This window comes from Coregonus lavaretus (genome assembly GCF_964263955.1).
Source record: "Coregonus lavaretus genome assembly, contig: HAP1_SCAFFOLD_530, whole genome shotgun sequence".
NCBI lineage: Eukaryota > Metazoa > Chordata > Actinopteri > Salmoniformes > Salmonidae > Coregonus > Coregonus lavaretus.
In genome coordinates, this window is record NW_028165582.1 from 310,469 (window position 1) to 332,197 (window position 21,729).

Consider the following 21,729-nt stretch of genomic DNA (forward strand, 5'->3'; position numbering starts at 1 on the left):
CAGATCAATCATGCCCGTTTTAGCCTTTCTGTCTACATTCTCAGATTCAAAGACAACAAATAGCCGACTTTTAATTAATACAAATAAGTGTGAGACATGGCCTTGTGTTGCTGCACTGTCTATAACTACCTTAACAAACAGTGACCTATTATTATTATTGACAGTTAACATGGAGAAGAGATGTCACAACCAGATGTTCATCTGATTGCATTAAATAGCCTGACTGTTTCGATATGTCTGTTAGTAAATGTTTTATTTCTAAGAGATCATGAGTAAAAGAGAACAATGGACATTCTAGAATTAGTTGTCACTGTGTTCACCACAACCAACATGCTGCATCTCTGTTTAGGGGTCAGTGGTCTAAAATGAGTCTCTCTGGGGAGAGAGAGGAGGGGGTCCCTGCCTCTAAAATTAGTCTCTCTGGGGAGAGAGAGGAGGGGGGCCCTGCCTCTAAAATGAGTCTCTCTGGAGAACATGACACCAAAGCTAAGAGGTGAGATTACAGTTTTGTTTAAGAATTATTAAGTACATTTCCAAAACTCTATGTCCACAATTTTTTCAAATGATTGCTTATGGGTACCTAAAATATTACGCTTTGAACACACCGACTGCGTCATTGCGCAAAATAGTATGCAGCATCATCTAAATATGTGTTCAACAAAAGTTAAACTTTCACTTTCTGCTACCATTTCTGTCATGCCGTCTATGTACACAGTTTGACGCATACGTTCGATAAATCCAACGTACGCACCACACAGAACGCACTGCAACTGCCTCTGCAACGCAATGCTTCAAGGCAAACGCAGCGTTCCATTGGAAATTAATGTACTTCTGGTACCAAAATGCAATGACGCAGTCGGTGTGTTCAAAACGTTACTGATCTCAGATTTTTTATCAATGGATTTGAGATGTGCATAAAAATAAACGTTTTTTTGGCTAAATGCTATATATCCATTGTTTAGCTGGAATGGAATGTTCGTATCCTGTATATTTGACTGTGATATGTGGTTGTCTCACTTAGATATCTTAAGATGAATGCACTTACAGATGCCATATCTTAATTTGACCCAGTTTCTCACAGCAGGAAAATTATCCTGCAGCAACAGGAAATGCTCAAGTCTTTTAAAAGCTAAAATACACTATAATACGGCAATTGTATTGTAAGTCACTCTGGGCCCGGTTTCCCGATAGCGATGGAATTTAGGGTTACGAGTGTTTTGAAGATGAAACATGCATTTCCCACGCCCCACGCAGAGAGAACGGTCGCTATGATGACTGAAAAAACAACCGTGGGACAAACGAGTGACACATTTCTGGGCAAGGGCGGTCCATTTAAAATTCATCCATTCTTCCCTCACCCTTTGCCCTGCAAGTGTCCACTCATCATACGTCATGATAGGTCATCAGAAGTGTCCACTCATCATACGTCATGATACGTCATCAGAAGTGTCCACTCATCATACGTCATGATACGTCATCAGAAGTGTCCACTCATCATACGTCATGATACGTCATCAGAAGTGTCCAATTAACTTGAGGGCTGAGGGGAGAGGGAGTCTTTTAAGTGTTTGAAATGCTGCCATGGATAGTATCGAAGTAACATTACCACATGATCAATGACGTCCGAAGCTTTGTTTAATCTCATGCTTTTTCGAACCATGTGTTGCAAAATGCGAGAGATCTCCCTGATTTCTCCCTGGTGCCGGTGCTTTTTTTTTAGATGCAAAGTCTCTTTCAAACACTGACCTCTACTGGACACCTTATTTACACATTTAGTTTGATGTCTTCCAGTGTTTGAAACGCTACCATGGAAATGTGGTTGTCTCACCTAGCTATCTTAAGATGAATTGACTTCATTACTACTTGTGTTTATGAGAGGTGTTGACATGCTGGGTACACCGAGCTGTCTGTTTGAGCTACTGGCTAAATCAAGAGTTCTCAATCCGAGGTCCACGGAGGTACTGCAGACTGGACTCGTTGCAATGGAAGACATTTGATAGAATTTTCACACGACACGACCACTTTGCCTACTCTTCATTATTGCCTAATATAATGGAATGCATATTTATTTAACCAATTCTGATGGTTGTTACAAGTAGAATTTTGACAATATTACCATTATACCAACAGACATTAATGGTATCACTTATACATAATTATTATACAGAAATCATTGCCAAAAGCACAAGACATACGGTTGCATGTAGGTCTATATTATTTATGGATTGATCATATAGAAATATAGAAACATTATTTAAACTACTCCAAAGCAATTACATGTGGTGCAGGAACCACTGACTCACTGCATTATTCTATAGTATTATCAAGACACCTGCTGTTAATTCTTAACTGGTTAGGACAGCTCATGAGGTGTCCTAAATATCTACCGACTAGGTGGGACTAGAGGCTTCATGCATAGCTTTAATTTATACCCATAAGTGTAAAATGTCTTTATTCTCAGCACTTATACGACCAATGTTCTACTCTGAGACACTTTGTGGATATGGGCCCAGATCTCAAAATATTGTTATAAAAAAACATTAAATGTTTGTTTTACATATAAAAATAAATAAATGAATATTACTAATGTAAGCCAGTGTAAAGACTGGGTTATGTATGCACTCACTAACTGTAAGTCGCTCTGGATAAGAGCGTCTGCTAAGTGATTAAAACGTAAATGTAAATGTATTGTGTTGCACTGCTCATGTCCGCGTTCTGGAAATGTCCGCGTCCACGTCCAGAACTGCCCGCGTCCCCGTACAGAACTGCCCGCGTCAATGTACGGTTTGGCGCCAAGCATATTGTCCAGTTACGCGCAGAGTGGTCTGAGGTGATCTTGGGGAACAACGATGGAGTTCGATACAGTGTTGAGACACCGAAGTTTATTGTTCAATTAGCTTTTTTGCGTAATGGTCAGTGACAGTATGAGTGTAGCCAGAACCTTTTCACTCGCTATCCTTGTTTCATCTTGTGTGGTTCACCGGGTTCGTCATCATCCTCGAGGGACAGACAAACAACCTGCTAGCTAGCCAAGCTAGTCGGTACAGCTAGCTAAGCTAGCTACTCTACCAGCAGCATCCTAGTTATCCTAGCTACCACTACATCATCACCGGCTGCCTGCATTTCTTGTGGACCGATGGAGCTCCCGGGTTGTTTCTTCCACCTGTTAAATCCCGTGGAGGGCTTCTCCCTCTCTCGTTGATGGATGTTGGCCTCTGTCCGGTTCTCCTCTCTTCACTAAATGGACGGTAACTTTAGTGTTTAACCCCTCTGTGTCCAAGGACTGAACTTTTTGAATATTATTTTCGGGGCGCCTCAAGTTACATTTTTTACAACGTTTATTTCTGATAAAATTAGTTCATTGCATCCGCCATGGAGCCCAGTTTCATAATATTACCTTCTGTCCCTGGTTATGAAGTAATTGCAAAAAAACAGGCCTTATGTTTGGGCATTTTTCACCCTACCAACTCCTATTAGTTCTATTGAGCTCCGTGACACCGACTCGCCTTCAGAACATTCTATTCCCAGTCCATTGTTCTGCGTCACAACACCAGCTTCACTATTGTTATCAATGAGACCTGCCTGCGTTAACCCTGTAGGTTTACCTCAGGTAACTTATTATTAACAAGGTTACGGCTACTTGGTGAGCGCGCACACTGTTCACCTGAGTACATGTTGTGGTCACCAATAGTGAGGTGAGACGCAGTTTAAGAGGCGATGGCTGGCGGATAGCCATCAAACATTCAACATTTTCTGGTCATGGTTAACAATATTTGTTTTAAGAAAAAAGAGTACAATCTAAACAAAACGCATGTCCCTGTCCTCTTTTTCAAGATGTGGCCGATTTAAACAGCCAGAATAAATTTTTTAATTAAGAAATAACCATTTTTTTGATGACTTGTTGTTTCTAAGTGGCTGCTGGGTAATTTGATATGCATCGAACTCTTCCTTAGTAGGCATCAAATTGAGCGAATGCTGCGCAGGTTCACTGAGTTGCAAACCAAATGGATATAATGGGGTGATTGTTGTCTAATCGGGTGGTCTAGCTAATGGATTTGTAGATCTGACGCAGTTGCTACCTCAGATTATGAGCCTAGCAAGTGTCATGAATGAGTTATGTAGTACCCACATACGGCCACAAGGAGGAGAGAGAGTGCCATAAATCCTTACTGTTTTTTGCCATATAAAGCTTAAACCTAACAATCAATCAAATGTATTTATAAAGCTCTTTTTACACCAGCAGATGTCACAAAGTGCTATACAGAAACTCTTACCCTACTTATAACCTATTTTAACCGTAACCCTAACCCCTAATTCTAGGGTAGGGTAGCCTAGAACACTTTTAGAAACTATTTTAGTAATAATATTATCTTAGTAAATACAATTATAGTATTAAATAGCGTTTTGATTATTTTGTTGTTATTTTATTATATGTATAATTGCAAGACAGAACACTTGATAAATAAGATACATTTGTTTTATTTTTCAAATGTGGTTTGAATTGGGTGACCTAGTAACCTCTGTGTGAAAGTACAGCAATTGGCGTGGGGCAGGATTGAGACTGATCTAATACACTTTATTTCTCAGCTGCCTCACCAATGTCTGTACGTGAATTAATAACTTTTAATAGCTGAATATTTCCAATAGATGGCAGCATAAGACCACGAAGCATAAATTATAGGCTACAAGCAGAAATATGATTGACATAAAATAGCATGCAACCAAATACTATATGTCCCATTATTTTCTGAAATGGTCACTCATTACTTTAGTTAGCTATATATCTCGTATTAGGCCTGTGATGCTTTTGGAAGAGCAATTAAATAGTGACTATAGCAGGTGTTGAACCCCGGGTAAATAATCACTAGTCAGATGCTCCAACCTCAACCCTAGTATACATGCATTTTTTAATATCTAATATTGCGATTAAACAACCTCGGAATTGAAAAGACAATAGTGCGTCTTCCAGCCCGCAAATAAATTACATCATGCAACCCTCGCGGTTAGCAAATGTACATCAACATCCCCCTTGCTTGTGCTAGAAGGCAGAGTGCTCGCTGCTGGTTGATGAATCTGACAATGAATGTACTAGGAAAATACGTTTTTCTTGACCAGAGGTGACTAAATTAATGTTCAGGCTTATTGATAATCGTTATAGTAATGAAGTATAATTTCAAAACATGAGCATAGAAGCAGCTAATAATAAACATGAATCATCATTATATTATTTCACAGTAATCTGTTAAATGCTTTTTCAGTCGTTCCTCTTGCGTTAGCAGTGTGGAAAGGGACAGTAAAAAGCATGTGCAGGAGTTTTCCTGTGAGGGGAGTGGTGGTGTATCCAGGGAGAAAACTAAACTGAGCTTCTGAAATGTCATTCATGGTCTTACGCTGCCATCTATTGGAATTATTTAGCAACTGCAGTAGTACTGAATAAAGTATATCCTTACTAAAGTAGTAATTACTCAGAATTTCAAAATATGTCATTTTCTAGTTCATTTTACCACTTACAACCATAAAATAACAATTTATATAAACCAAAAACAACATACATTTAGTACACTATATATATATAATTTTAAAAACGATTTATTTAGATACATACATTATCTGCCAAAGTAACACCTCGATTGAGCGTTCTTTTTGATTATTATTACTGTGTAAAACCTAGCAGTACTACTTATTTCTCTGAGAGTGAGGTAGATATATATTATTACTGTGTCAACCTAGTAGTACTACTTATTTCTCTGTGAATGAGGCAGATATATATTATTACTGTGTAAAACCTAGCAGTACTACTTATTTCTCTGTGAGTGAGGCAGATATATAGCATTTTGCAAAAAAAAACATGATTATTTGTCTCTCTGAAGTGAAACCATCAAGTGATAGATTTTAAACAAATACATGTCTGTCATTGAACAACCCCATGCCATGATTAGCTACTGAAAAAACACACCAATCTCTTTCATAATGTCTTTAAACAATATAAGCTAATTTACCAACATTTCTGAAAATGGATATATAGCGTTTTGGAATGAAACTCTTCCTCTGTTTTACCATCTGAGCTCAGAGTAGATGAGAGATGTAATGTTTGTCTCTGTTGTGTTGAAGTCCAATCAAGCAGGAGAGTCCAGCCTCCCCTGTACCCAGCTGTGTGTCCATGAAGAGTGACTGGTCTATGGATCCTCCTATATTCTTCAGAGATGGAGACTTTTCTACTGAACAAAGGTAAGAAGAACTCATGGGTCATGGTCAGTAAGTTAAACAACCTGTCTCTAGTCATTTCTCCTCTCCCATTTTCACATTTATTTTTGTTGTTTTCATAATCCATAGGCTAATCCTTTTTTCAATTTTCATAGTCCTGAAACAATATTAAACAAACACAACATTCCCTCCCTGTGTGTGTGTGTGTGTGTGTGTGTGTGTGTGTGTGTGTGTGTGTGTGTGTGTGTGTGTGTGTGTGTGTGTGTGTGTGCACTCCCTGGATGAGGAGATTTAATCTCTATCCTGATTGCCTAGTCACTTTTACCCCTACCTACATGTACATATTACCTCAACTACCTGGTACCCCTGGACATTGACTCAGTACTGGTACTCCTTGTATATAGTCTAGTTATTACCTCAACTACCTGGTACCCCTGCACATTGACTCAGTACTGGTACTCCTTGTATATAGTCTAGTTATTACCTCAACTACCTGGTACCCCTGCACATTGACTCAGTACTGGTACTCCTTGTATATAGTCTAGTTATTACCTCAACTACCTGGTTCCCCTGCACGTTGACTCGGTACTGGTACTCCTTGTATATATTCTAGTTATTACCTCAACTACCTGGTACCCCTGCACATTGACTCAGTACTGGTACTCCTTGTATATAGTCTAGTTATTACCTCAACTACCTGGTACCCTGCACATTGACTCAGTACTGGTACTCCTTGTATATAGTCTAGTTATTACCTCAACTACCTGGTACGCCTACACATTGACTCAGTACTGGTACTCCTTGTATATAGTCTAGTTATTACCTCAACTACCTGGTACCCTGCACATCGACTCAGTACTGGTACTCCTTATATATAGTCTAGTTATTACCTAAACTTCCTGGTACCCCTGCACATTGACTCAGTACTGGTACTCCTTATATATAGTCTAGTTATTACCTCAACTACCTGGTACCCCTGCACATTGACTCAGTTTACCTTATAGCCTCATTATTATTATTTTATTATGTTACTATTTCAATTTCTTTATTTTGCGAAATGTTGTGACTTTTTAACTCTGCATTGTTGGGAAAGGGCTCGTAAGTAAGCATTTCACGGTAAAGTGTACCACTGTTGTATTCGGCACATGTGAGAAATACAATTTGATTTGATTTGAAGCTCATGCGCAGAAATACGTCATTGGGTCTAATGGTCGTCTTTTGCCGAACTGCACATGTGCTGGATGTCAAATCAAAGGCACTCCTTCAATATAAAGTTGTTTTTGACCAACATGAAAATGTGTCAGTTTGTTAAACTACTTAAGACAGAACATTTTCAAAATGAACAACTAAGGAAGTGATTTTTATCTCTCATTGACTTCTCAAACACTAAACCCTGGCCTGGTCTACTTCATATGCGTACCACAATTATATATTTTTTTACATCAGCAGTTGTCACAAAGTGCTTATATAGAAACCCAGTCTAAAACCCCAAAGAGCAAGCAATGCAGATGTAGAAGCACGGTGGCTAGGAAAAACTCCCTAGAAAGGCAGGAACCTAGGAAGAAACCTAGAGAGGAACCAGGCTCTGAGGGGTGGCCAGTCCTCTTCTGGCTGTGCTGGGGGGAGATTATAAGAGGATATGGCCATTAAGTACAGATCGTTCTTCAAGATTTTCAAATGTTCATAGATGACCAGCAGGGTCAAATAATAATCACTGTGGTTATAGAGGGTGCAACAGGTCAGCACCTCAGGAGTAAATGTCATTTGGCTTTTCATAGCCGAGCATTCAGAGGTCGAGACAGCAGGTGTGGTAGGGAGAGAGAAGGAGAGGGAGAGAGAGAGAGAGAGAGGGTCGAAACAGCAGGTTCGGGACAAGGTCACACGTCCGGTGAACAGGTCAGAGTTCCAGATTGGCAGGCAGACCAGCAGAAACTGGATGAGTAGCAAGGTATCACGTCCGGTGGAGCATGTATCGATACTGATAGGATCGAAAGAAGGGGAGCGCTGCTCTCGGATCAGCTTTCTCCATTAAAATCATTCCATAACATTAGAATAATTTCACAATACTGACCACGGATCAGCTTCTAGAAAGATATGACTACCTACGGCTGCAAAAATTGAGGTAGTTTATTCTAATGCTTACACAATAAAAATGCACTAAATCACAGATTTGGCACATCATTGTTCACATTTTAGGCCCCCCAGCCTAGCTAAACCTGCCTTAGATAGCTCCTTTGCCCCTCCCCCAATACACACGGAGACCGACTCAATTGATGCCTCCAGCGATGCTATCTCTTTCATTGTTACCCAACGCTTAGGTTTACCTCCACTTTACTCATATCCTTCCATATCCTTGTCTGTACATAATGCCCTGAATCTTTTCTATAACACCCGGAAATCTGCCCCCTTTATTCTATGTACCCAACGCCCTAGAAGACCAGTTCTTAAAGCATTTAGCCGTATCCTTATTCTAGTCCTCCTCTGTTCCTCTGGTGATGTAGAGGCTAACCCAGGCCCTGCAGCCCTCAGTATCACTCCTACTCCCCAGGCGCTATCATTTGATGACTTCTGTAATCGCAAAAGTCTTGGTTTCTTGCACATAAATATCAGAAGTCTACTTCCTAAGTTTGAGTTATTCACTGCGTTAGCACACTCTGCCAACCCTGATGTTCTAGCAGTGTCTGAATCCTGGCTCAGGAAGGCCACCAAAAAATCTGAAATTTCCATCCTCAACTATAACATTTTCCGTCTAGATAGAACTGCCTAAGGGGGTGGAGTTGCAATCTACTGTAGAGATAGCCTGCAGAGCTCTATCATACTATCCAGGTCTGTGCCCAAACAGTTTGAGCTTCTACTTCTAAAAATCCACCTTTCCAGAAATAAGTCTCTCACTGTTGCCGCTTGCTACAGACCCCCCTCAGCCCCCAGCTGTGCCCTGGACACCATATGTGATTTGATTGCCCCCCATTTATCCTCAGAGTTTGTACTGCTTGGTGACCTAAATTGGGATATGCTTAATACCCCAGCCATCCTACAATCCAAGCTAGATGCCCTCAACCTCATGCAAATTATCAACGAACCTACCAGGTACAACCCTAAATCCGTAAACATGGGTACCCTCATAGATATCATCCTGACTAACATACCCTCTAAATACACCTCAGCTGTCTTCAACCAGGATCTCAGCGATCACTGCCTTATTGCCTGCGTCCGTAACGGGTCCGCGGTCAAACGACCACCCCTCATCACTGTCAAACGCTCCCTAAAACACTTTAGCGAGGAGGCCTTCCTAATTGACCTGGCCCAGGTATCCTGGATGGATATAGATCTCATTCCGTCAGTAGAGGATGCCTGGTTGTTCCTTAAAAGTAATTTCCTCTCAATCTTAAATAAACATGCCCCATTCAAAAAATACAGAACTAAGAACCGATATAGCCCCTGGTGCTCCTCAGACTTGACTGCCCTTGACCAGCACAAAAACATCCTGTGGCGTACAGCATTAGCATCAAATAGCCCCCGCGATATGCAACTTTTCAGGGAAGTTAGGAACCAATACACACAAGCAGTCAGGAAAGCAAAGGCTAACTTTTTCAAACAGAAATTTGCATCCTGTAGCACTAACTTCAAAAAGTTTTGGGACACTGTAAAGTCCATGGAGAATAAGAGCACTTCCTCCCAGCTGCCCACTGCACTGAGGCTAGGAAACACTATCACCACCGATAAATCTACAATAATCGAGAATTTCAACAAGCATTTTGCTACAGCTGGCCATGCTTTCCATCTGGCTACCACTAACCCGGCCACCAACTCTGCACCCTCTGCTGCATCTTGCCCATGCCCCCCCCCGCTTCTCCTTCACACAAATTCAGACAGCTGATGTTTTGAAAGCGCTGCAAAATCTGGACCCCTACAAATCAGCTGGGCTAGACAATCTGGACCCTTTCTTTCTAAAACTAGCCGCCGAAATTGTCGCTACCCCTATTACTAGTCTGTTCAACCTCTCTTTCATAACGTCTGAGATCCCCAGAGATTGGAAAGCTGCCGCGGTCATCCCCCTATTCAAAGGGGGTGACACTCTAGATCCAAACTGCTACAGACCTATATCCATCCTGCCCTGTCTTTCGAAAGTATTCGAAAGTCAAGTTAACAAACAGATCATCGACCATTTCGAATACCACCCTACCTTCTCCGCTATGCAATCCGGTTTCCGAGCTGGTCACGGGTGCACTTCAGCCACGCTCAAGGTCCTAAACGATATTATAACCGCGATTGATAATAGACAGTACTGTGCAGCCGTCTTCATCGACCTGGCCAAGGCTTTCGACTCTGTCAACCACCGCATTCTTATTGGCAGACTAAATAGCCTTGGTTTCTCAAATGACTGCCTCACCTGGTTCACCAACTACTTCTCAGATAGAGTTCAGTGTGTCAAATCGGAGGGCCTGTTGTCTGGACCTATGGCAGTCTCTATGGGGGTGCCACAGGGTTCAATTCTTGGGCCGACACTTTTCTCCGTGTATATCAATGATGTCGCTCTTGCTGCTGGTGACTCTCAGATCCACCTCTACGTAGACGACACCATTTTGTATACATCTGGCCCTTCATTGGACACTGTGTTAACAAACCTCCAAACGAGCTTCAATGCCATACAACAATCCTTCAGTAGCCTCCAACTGCTCTTAAACACTAGTAAAACTAAATGCATGCTTTTCAATCGAACGCTGCTGGCACCCGCCCACCCGACTAGAATCACCACTCTCGACGGGTCTGACCTAGAGTATGTGGACAACTACAAATACCTAGGTGTCTGGTTAGACTGTAAACTCAAATTCCAGACTCACATAAAGAATCTCCAATCCAAAGTTAAATCTAGAATCGGCTTCCTATTTCGCAATAAAGCCTCCTTCACTCATGCTGCCAAACATGCCCTCGTAAAACTGACTATCCTACCGATCCTTGACTTCGGCGATGTAATTTACAAAATAGCCTCCAACACTCTACTCAGCAAATTGGATGTAGTCTATCACAGTGCCATCCGTTTTGTCTCCAAAGCCCCATACACTACCCACCACTGTGACCTGTACGCTCTTGTTGGCTGGTCCTCACTACATGTTCGTCGTCAAACCCACTGGCTCCAGGCCATCTATAAATCACTGCTAGGCAAATCCCCGCCTTATCTTAGCTCATTGGTCACCATAGCAGCACCCACCCGTAGTCTGCGCTCCAGCAGGTATATCTCACTGGTCATTCCCAAAGCCAACACCTCCTTTGGCCGCCATTCCTTCCAGTTCTCTGCTGCCAATGACTGGAACGAATTGCAAAAATCTCTGAAGCTGGAGACTCTTATCTCCCTCAATAACTTTAAGCATCAGTTGTCAGAGCACCTTACCGGTCACTGCACCTGTACACAGCCCATCTGAAATTAGCCCACCCAACTACCTCATCCCTATATTGTTATTTATTTTGCTCTTTTGCACCCCAGTATCTCTATTTGCACATAATCTCTTGCACATCTAGCATTCCAGTGTTAATACTATTGTAATTATTCTGCACTATAGCCTATTTATTGCCTTACCTCCATAACTTGCTACATTTGCACACACTGTATATATATTTTCTGTTGTATTGCTGACTTTATGTATTTTACCCCATATGTAACTCTGTGTTGTTTTTATTGCACTACTTTGCTTTATCTTGGCCAGGTCGCAGTTGTAAATGAGAACCTGTTCTCAACTGGCTTACCTGGTTAAATAAAGGTGAAATAAAAAAATAAAAAAAACATATTACAGACAGTAGCCTACAAGTAGCATTTAACATTTAATATATTTCAATATGATTGAAATAGGCCTATAGCCTACTGTTTATATTTTAATGCAATCATCTTGGTTTTCATTTGAACCAAATGTGTGTACTTCCCTTGTTTGCATCAATTGCAAAGACATTGGCAACTTTGAATTTGTACTCAACTTTGTTCTGAATTTATCTGCGGTCACAAAGAGACCGATAAACCATGTGATTCTATGTTTAGCGGAGATCTTCTGTGTATAAAGTGATGCGGGAGGGCAAAAAAGCATCTAACGACGCACTTGGCTGTTCTACAAGTGGTCTGAGGCAGGTGTTAGAATATGAGCGTTTTAAAGTGCAACGTTAATAACGATGGTTTTGGGAAACAGCTCAGAGATTTAACAATGCTCCTACGAAGGTTCTATCAATAAACTAGATAGATTCTAATGATGAACTTAGCCTTAAGATGCTTTTGTGAGACCCTGGATAAGAACATCTGCTAAATGACGAAAATGTAAATGTTTTACGTACAGATCTCATATTACTGTATTGAATTTTGTACATTTGTACAGATGTTTATTAAAAATGTAGTTATTTGTTACATTTGACTGTGTAAAACCTAGCAGTACTACTTATTTCTCAGAGAGTGAGGCAGATATATATTATTACTATGTAAAACCTAGCAGTACTACTTATTTCTCTGAGAGTGAGGCAGATATATATTATTACTGTGTAAAACCTAGTAGTACTACTTATTTCTCTGAGAGTGAGACAGATATATATATATATATATATATATATATATATAATTTGGCAAAGAAAACTACATTATTTGTCTCTCTGAAATAAACCATCAAGCGATTTAAACAATGAGAGAAATAATGTTTGTCTCTGTTGTGTTGAAGTCCAATCAAGCAGGAGAGACCAGCCTCCCCTGTACCCAGCTGTGTGTCCATGAAGAGTGACAAGTCTATGGTTCAACCTATACGGTTTAGAGAGGGAGACTTTTCTACTGAACAAAGGTAAGAAGAACTCATGGGTCATGGTCAGTGAGTTAAACAACACTGTCTCTAGTCATTTCTCCTCTCCCATTTTACCATTTTTTTTTGTTGTTTTCATAATACATAGGCTAATCCTTTTTTCCATTTTCATAGTCCTGAAACATTATTAAACCAACACAACAATCCCTCCCTGTGTGTGTGTGTGTGTGTGTGTGTGTGTGAGTGTGTGAGTGAGTGTGTGTGTGTGTGTGTGTGTGTAAAGTTAATCTGTCAATCATTCATTAATGTGTTAATGAGAAAGCATTTAGTCTCTTGCTTAACTTATTTACTTGATTTATTTCAGTTACTTGAAGAGAATATTATGACATTTGTGAAGAACGAGCTGAAGATGTTCAAGAGGATTCTTAGTCCAGAACTCCCAGAAGGCTTTGAGAGTCAGAAGCAGGATAAGGAAGTGGTGGATGCTGAAGATGAGAAGCAGGAGAGCAGTGCCAGAGAGGGGGCTCTGAAGATCACACTGCACGTCCTGAGGAAAATGAACCAGAAGGAGCTTGCTGACACACTGGAGAAAAGTAGAGCTGTCTGCCTCATGTTGAATGCTGTTTTAGAACATATAAAAGCTGTAGCTAAAGTACAGCTAAAGTAGCTGTGTAACTCAATGATATTGCAGCAGCCTTAACACAACACCTAGTGACCTCATCAAGTGATTAATTTAGACAGAGAGAAGAGGAGCGAGGAAGAGAGAGATAGACAACATTCAATTCTTCATTCAGATGAGCTTGCTGTGATTTGCCAACGTGAACTCAAATCTAATCTAAAGAAGAAGTTTCAATGTGTATTTGAGGGGATCGCTAAACAAGGAAACCCAACACTTCTCAATAAGATCTACACAGAGCTCTACATCACAGAGGGTGGAAAAGGAGAGGTCAATAATGAACATGAGCTGAGACAGATTGAGACAACAACCAGGAAACAAGCAAGACCAGAGACTGCAATCAAATGTAACGACATCTTCAAACCCTTAACTGGACAAGACAAAGCTATCAGAACTGTGCTGACAAAGGGAGTCGCTGGCATTGGAAAAACAGTCTCTGTGCAGAAGTTCATTCTGGACTGGGCTGAAGGAAAAGCAAATCAGGATGTCCAATTTGTATTTTCATTCCCTTTTCGGGAGCTGAATTTGATGAAAAAGGAAAAACACACTTTCATTGAACTTCTCAATCACTTCTCAATGGAAACCAAACAATCAAGAATCTCCAACTACGACAAGTACAAAGTTATTTTCATCTTTGATGGTCTGGATGAGTGCCGACTGCCCCTAGACTTCCAGAAGAACAAGATATGCTGTGACGTCACAAAGTCAACCTCAGTGGATGTTCTGCTGACAAATCTCATCAAGGGAAATCTGCTTCCCTCTGCTCTCCTCTGGATAACTACCCGACCTGCAGCAGCCAATCAGATCCCTTCAGGGTGTGTTGACCAGGTGACAGAGGTACGAGGGTTCAATGACCCACAGAAGGAGGAGTACTTCAGGAAGAGATTCAGTGATGAGGACCTGGCCAGCAGAATCATCTCACACATAAAGACATCAAGGAGCCTCCACATCATGTGCCACATTCCAGTCTTCTGTTGGATTTCTGCAATAGTCCTTGAACACATGCTGAAACATAAGAGAGAAGAGATGCCCAAGACTCTGACTGAGATGTACACACACCTTGTGGAGTTTCATACCAAACAGAAGAATGAAAAGTATCTTGGGAAAGAAGAGACAGGTCCACACTGGAATAAAGAGAGCATTCTGTCACTGGGAAAACTGGCTTTTCAACAGCTTGTGAAGGGCAATCTGATTTTCTATGAAGAAGACCTGAAAGAGGCTGGCATTGATATCAATGAAGCCTCAGTGTACTCAGGATTGTGCACACAGCTCTTTAAAGAGGAATGTGGGCTGTACCAGGACAAGGTGTACTGCTTCGTGCATCTGAGCATTCAGGAGTTTCTGGCTGCTGTATATGTGTTCCTCTCATTCATCAACAACAATGAGAATCTAATGGCCAAACCTCAATCAACGTCCAGTAACTTTTCTGTGAGGATCAGACACAAGCGTAAAGTTACTGTCTACAAGAGTGCTGTGGATGAAGCCTTACAAAGTGAGAAAGGAAACCTGGACCTGTTCCTCCGATTCCTTCTGGGCCTCTCAATGGAGTCCAATCAGAAGCATTTACCAGGTCTACTGACAAAGACAAGAAGCAGCTGACAGAGCCATGAAGAAACAGTCAAGTACATCAAGGAGAAGATCAGGGAGAATCCCTCTCCAGAGAGGTGCATCAATCTGTTCCACTCTCTGAATGAACTGAATGACCATTCTCTAGTGGAGGAGATCCAAAGCTACCTGAGATCAGGAAGTCTCTCAGAAGAAGAACTTTCACCTGCACAGTGGTCAGCTCTGGTCTTTGTGTTGCTGACTTCAGAAAAGGAGCTGGATGTGTTTGACCTGAAGAAATTCTCCAGATCAGAGGAAGGTCTTCTGAGGCTGCTGCCAGTGGTCAAAGCCTCCAGAGCTGCTCTGTGAGTATATAAAATGACATTTAAGTACTAATCATCAGGAAGAAATGTTCAGAGAAATATACGTATTATAATATGTATATAATTAATATTGAAAAACATACTGAATCAATGCATTGATGTTCATATTAGTATAACAATATGACCATACAATTCTAGGAGACGGAAGATGAATCTATATGTTGTTTAAGAGAATAAACCAAATGCATCTGCCATAGTCCTTCTACACTACTGGTGTTAAATTAACAGTGTGTTTGTGAAATCATTATGATCTCTCTGTCAGGCTGTCAGGCTGTGGAGTCACAGAGGAAGGCTGTGCTTCTCTGGTCTCAGCTCTGAAGTCAAACCCCTCACACCTGAGAGAGCTGGACCTGAGTAACAATGACCTGAAGGATTCAGGAGTGAAGCTGCTCTCTGCTGGACTGGGGAATCCCCACTGTAAACTGGAGACTCTGAGGTCAGTATTCCTGTAGTTGGTCAACAAGTGGTAACTGTTCACCAGATCCACATGTGTTTACCAGGCACACATAGTCCACACCATATGTGTTTGGACAGTGAAGCTTACAGTTTTAAAATTTGGTGCTATGCTCCAGCATTTTGGATTTCAGATAGAATGTTTCATATTAGGTGACAGTACATAATATCACCTTTTATTTGAGGGTAATGGTGAGAGGTTAGCATGTTTTGTTGTAGCCTATGTAACTTTCTCACTCATTATTATTCATGATTCATTCATGATATTTCTCAATCTTGGCATCATCAGGATTACTTTAGTAGTGTTTAGAAACATGTTATCTACTCACTTAGACAGAAAATGACTCAACTCCAAAATATAGTAGTGTGGTTTTAATATGATTTGAATCTTTGCAGGCTGTCAGGCTGTCTAGTTACATAGGAAGGCTGTGCTTCTCTGGTCTCAGCTCTGAAGTCAAAACCCTCACACCTGAGAGAGCTGGACCTGAGCTACAATCACCCAGGAGACTCAGGAGTCAGACTGCTCTCTGCTGGACTAGAGGATCCACACTGCAGACTGGAGAAACTCAAGTATGTAGAGGGTTTATGTCAATGTTCATATCAGACATGTTGGAGTTATCAGGCTAGTTAAGACAAACATTCTGACCACAACTTGGACTTAGTTATATAAAGACTGTGTGTGTGTGTGTGTGTGTGTGCGTGTGTGTCCAGTGTGTGTGTGGGTCCAGTGTGTGTGTGTGTGTGTCCAGTGTGTGTGTATCCAGTGTGTGTATGTGTGTGTTTCGGTGTCCAGTGTGTGTGTGTGTGTGTGTGTGTGTGTGTGTGTGTGTGTCCAGTGTGTGTGTGTGTGTGTGTGTGTGTGTGTTTGTGTGTGTGTGTGTGTGTGTGTGTGTGTGTGGGTCCAGTGTGTTTGTGTGTCCAGTGTGTGTGTGTGTGCACGTGTATCAGTACACACACTGGACACACAAACACACACTGGACCCACAAACACACACACACTGGACACACACATACTGGACAAACACACACTGGACACACACAAACACTGGACAAACACACACACACTGGACAAACACACACACACACACTGGACACACACACACACACACACACACACAAACACACACTGGACACACACACAAAAAGGAAACAAACACACACACTGGACACACACACACACACTGGACACACACACACTCACACTGGACACACACACACACTGGACACACACACACTGGACAAACACACACACACTGGACACACACACACACACACACACACTGGATACACACACACACACACACACACACACTGGACACACTTGACACACACACACACACACTGGACACACATATACACTGGACACACACAGACACACACTGGATACACACACACACACACACACTGGACACACTTGACACACACACACACACTGGACACACATATACACTGGACACACACACTGTTCACACACTGTACACACACACACACACACACACTGGACACACACAGACACACACACACACACTCACACTGGACACACACACACACACACACAATGGACACACACTTTCACACAGACACTGGAGACACACACAAAGGAAACACACACACACACACACAAAGGAAACACACACACTGAACACATACACACACACACACACTGGACACACACACACACTGGACACACGCACACATACTGGACACACAGACACATACACTGGACACACACACACACACACAAACACACACACACAAACACACAAATTGGACACACACACACACACACACTGGACACAGACACACACACACACACACACACACACACACACACACTGGACACACACACACACACACACACACACACACACACACACACACATTGGACACACACAGAGTGGACAAACACTGGACAAACACAGACACACACTTGGACAAAGTTATATGCTGTTATATGCTGACAGTGTGTATGTGTGTGTGTGTGTGTGTGTGTGTGTGTGTGTGTGTGTGTGTGTGTGTGTGTGTGTGTGTGTGTGTGTGTGTGTGTGTGTGTGTGTGTGTGTGTGTGTGTGTGTGTGTGTGTATTTGTGTGTGTGTGAGTGTGTGTGTGTGTGTGTGTGTGTGAGTTCAGGTGTATCCCTCAATGACTGTCTGTTCTTCTGCTTACCGCTACAGTGTGGAACATGGTGGAGAGAACACAATGAAACCTGGACTTAGAAAATGTGAGTATTGACTGCTGTGAAGAATGTGACTAAGAATAAGTCTTAATTCAAGTGAAGTCAAAGTCAAAGACCACCATCATTACTTACTTGGTCATATTAAATATCAGATGTAGTTCTACAGAAGCAGAAATCAGGGACACCAAAGTTTACTAAGAGTTGCTTTGACAATGTGTGTGTGTGTGTGTGTGGTGTGTTCGTGTTACTTTAGAAATGTGTGTTTGTATTCATGCATGCATTCAGGATGTGTGTGTGTGTGTGTGTGTGTGTGTGTGTGTGTGTGTGTGTGATTAATGGGAATAAGTGTGTTTTATATTTCCATACAGTATAACATATGATCATTCAACAAGTCTCAAGTTACCTTAACTTCTCATTTTGATACCTAGAAACAGCTACATTAAATTAATTAGTGAAAAGTGAGTTAACATTCTAATGTGAATGATGATGATTTCTAATATTGTGTCTGGTTTCATCCATCAAATGTCTGTGATCTCACACTTGACCTAAACACAGTAAACAGACGCCTCTCTCTGTCTGAGGAGAACAGAAAGGTGACATGTAGGAGAGAGGAGCAGCCGTATCCTGATCACCCAGAGAGATTTGAGGTCTGGAGACATGTGCTGTGTAGAGAGGGTCTGACTGGTCGCTGTTACTGGGAGGTAGAGTGGAGTGGGAGAGGGGCTGATATAGGAGTGGCATATAAAGGAATCAGCAGGAGAGGAAGGGGTGATGACTGTTGTTTTGGATACAATGACAAGTCCTGGAGTCTGGTCTGCTCTGACAACAGTTACAGAGCCAGGCACAGTAATAAGTCCACTACCATAGACGTCCCCTCCTCCAGCCCCCACAGAGTAGGAGTGTATCTGGACTGGCCAGCCGGCACTCTGTCCTTCTACAGAGTCTCCTCTGACACACTGACCCACCTGAACACATTCCACTCCACATTCACTGAGCCCCTCTATCCAGGGTTTAATGTTTTGTATGATGGGGACTCAGTGTCCCTGTAAATAATATTAATAACCATGGTAACACTGACACACACACACACACACACACACACACTGGATACACACACACACACACACAGTGGACACACACACACACACACATACACTGGACACACACACACACTCGACAAACACACACACACTGGACACACACACACACACACTGCACACACACACACACACACACACACACACTGGACAAACACACACAATGGACACACACACACTGGACACACACACACAGGACACACACATGCAGGACAACACACACACACACACACACACACACACACACACACACACACACACACACAATTAACACACACTGGACACACACTGAACACACACACACACACACTGGACACACACACACACACACTGAGCACACATACATACACTAGAAACACACACACTGAACACATACACACACACTGAACACACACACACACTGGACACACACACACAAACTGAACACACATACATACACTAGACACACACACACACACACTGAACACACACACACACACTGAACACACACACACCCACACAATGGACACACACACACACACTGAACTCACACACACACTGAACACACATATATACACTAGACACACACACACACACTGAACACATACACACACACACACTGAACACATACACACACTGGACACGCACACACACAATGGACACACACTGGACACACACACACATACTGGACACACACACACATACACTGGACACACACACACAAACACACACACACAAACACACACACTGGACACACACACACACACTGGACACACACACACACACACACACTGGACACACACACACACACTAGACACTCACACACACACACACACATACTGGACACACACATACACACACTGGATTCACACAAACACTGGACACACACACATGCTGGACACACACACACACACACACATATACTGGACACACACAAACTGGACACACACACACTGGACACACACACAGGACACACACACACACACTGAACACACACACACACTGTACACACATACATACACTAGACACACACACACACTGAACACATACACACACACACTGGACACACACACACACAATGGACACACAAACACAGGACACACACACACATACTTGACACACACACACACACACTGGACACACAAACACAAACACACACACTGAACACATTTCCATGTGTAGGATTTTGATGAAAGGAAATCCCATATAGCCTACTGGACAGGACTTTGCTATGGCATCTTCTGTTTGGGTGTCTCAGGTCAGGTCTGACCCATGATCAGAATGTGTCTCTGTGTCTATTTCCAGCCCTGCCATTTCTACCTGTCCTGATCTAGTGTTTCACCCCTGACCTCCTCACACCGTCTCACTGTACATGTCTGCTTTTAGCTCCCACCTCTACTTCACTGTGTTATAATGGACCTTATGCTTGTTATGTCACCTCTGGAACCAGTAATCAAACATACTGACCTTTCTGACCCTATCCCATGACCCTACTTTCTACAACAGAACATTAAAATTCCTCTATGAGTTTTATTTAGTGTCCATTTACTTATCTATGTATTTGTTGTATATTGGGGTTGTGCTGCAGAGCATCATGGGGGTTTGTATGTGTTGAGATGATCACGTTCCAGATAAATGGTTGAACTGATTCCTGTCTCCTGTCTCATCATTATTGAATTGTTATACAGACGTGGTTATGACACCAACGAGACATAACAAAAGATTGGCGATGAGTAAGTCTGAATCTACAGGAACTATTCTGTCTGGAAGAAGTGGGTTTTTACAACTGTTTAAAACTGTTATTTTCTGTGGTCCAGAAAAGGCTAATGTTAGCATAGTGTATTGATAGCAGAGGCAGGTGAATAGTCTAGCTAGCTAAGAGAGAGAGTTAACATCGTCATGGACGGCAGAAAAGGACAGGAGACGGACGTCGGAGCGGGAAAACAAAATGATTAAAAGGGAGGAACATACAGTGGGGAAAAAAAGGATTTAGTCAGCCACCAATTGTGCAAGTTCTCCCACTTAAAAAGATGAGAGAGGCCTGTAATTTTCATCATAGGTACACGTCAACTATGACAGACAAATTGAGATTTTTTCCCCCAGAAAATCACATTGTAGGATTTTTAATGAATTTATTTGCAAATTATTGTCACGGTTTCGGCCGAGGCTGCTCCTTCTCCTTGTTCGGGCAGGCTTCGGCGGTCGTCGTCTCCGGAGTACTAGCTGCCACCGTTCTATGTTTCTATGTTTGATTAGTTTTGTCTGATTGTTACACCTGTTCATTGTTAAGTGTTCATTATGCGTCCTATTTAGTTCTCTTGTGTTTGGTCAGGTGTTGTGTGTAATTGTTCGATGTCACGTGTAGTAGTTGGTCCGCTGTTCTGTGCTCTCTGTATTTCGTTTTGTTTGAGAGAGTCCTGCACGTTGTGCGCATTTACTTTGGTTCACACC

The 21,729-nt window shown here is 42.0% G+C and overlaps 2 protein-coding genes across 2 annotated transcripts; both read left to right on the plus strand.

Annotated features, from left to right (window-relative positions):
- Window positions 1-226: 226 nt before the first annotated feature.
- Window positions 227-13,014, plus strand: LOC311115706 (uncharacterized protein; the record flags this gene model as incomplete). Its single annotated transcript, XM_084190856.1, has 3 exons — window positions 227-493; window positions 6,112-6,228; window positions 12,894-13,014. The coding sequence occupies exons 1-3, from the start codon at window positions 366-368 to the stop codon at window positions 13,012-13,014; spliced, it is 366 nt and encodes a 121-aa protein (XP_084046982.1). The 5' UTR covers window positions 227-365.
- Window positions 13,015-13,754: 740 nt separating this feature from the next.
- LOC311115709 (NLR family CARD domain-containing protein 3-like) lies at window positions 13,755-16,071 on the plus strand. The gene is made up of 2 exons (XM_084190859.1): window positions 13,755-15,554; window positions 15,835-16,071. Exon 1 carries the CDS (start codon window positions 14,173-14,175, stop codon window positions 15,241-15,243), a length of 1,071 nt encoding a protein of 356 aa, XP_084046985.1. The 5' UTR covers window positions 13,755-14,172; the 3' UTR covers window positions 15,244-15,554; window positions 15,835-16,071.
- The last annotated feature ends 5,658 nt before the right edge of the window (window positions 16,072-21,729 follow it).

Bases quoted from the DNA above. Each gene is read 5' to 3' on its own strand.
- LOC311115709 (XM_084190859.1), top strand. From the start codon at position 14,173: ATGAAAAAGGAAAAACACACTTTCATTGAACTTCTCAATCACTTCTCA.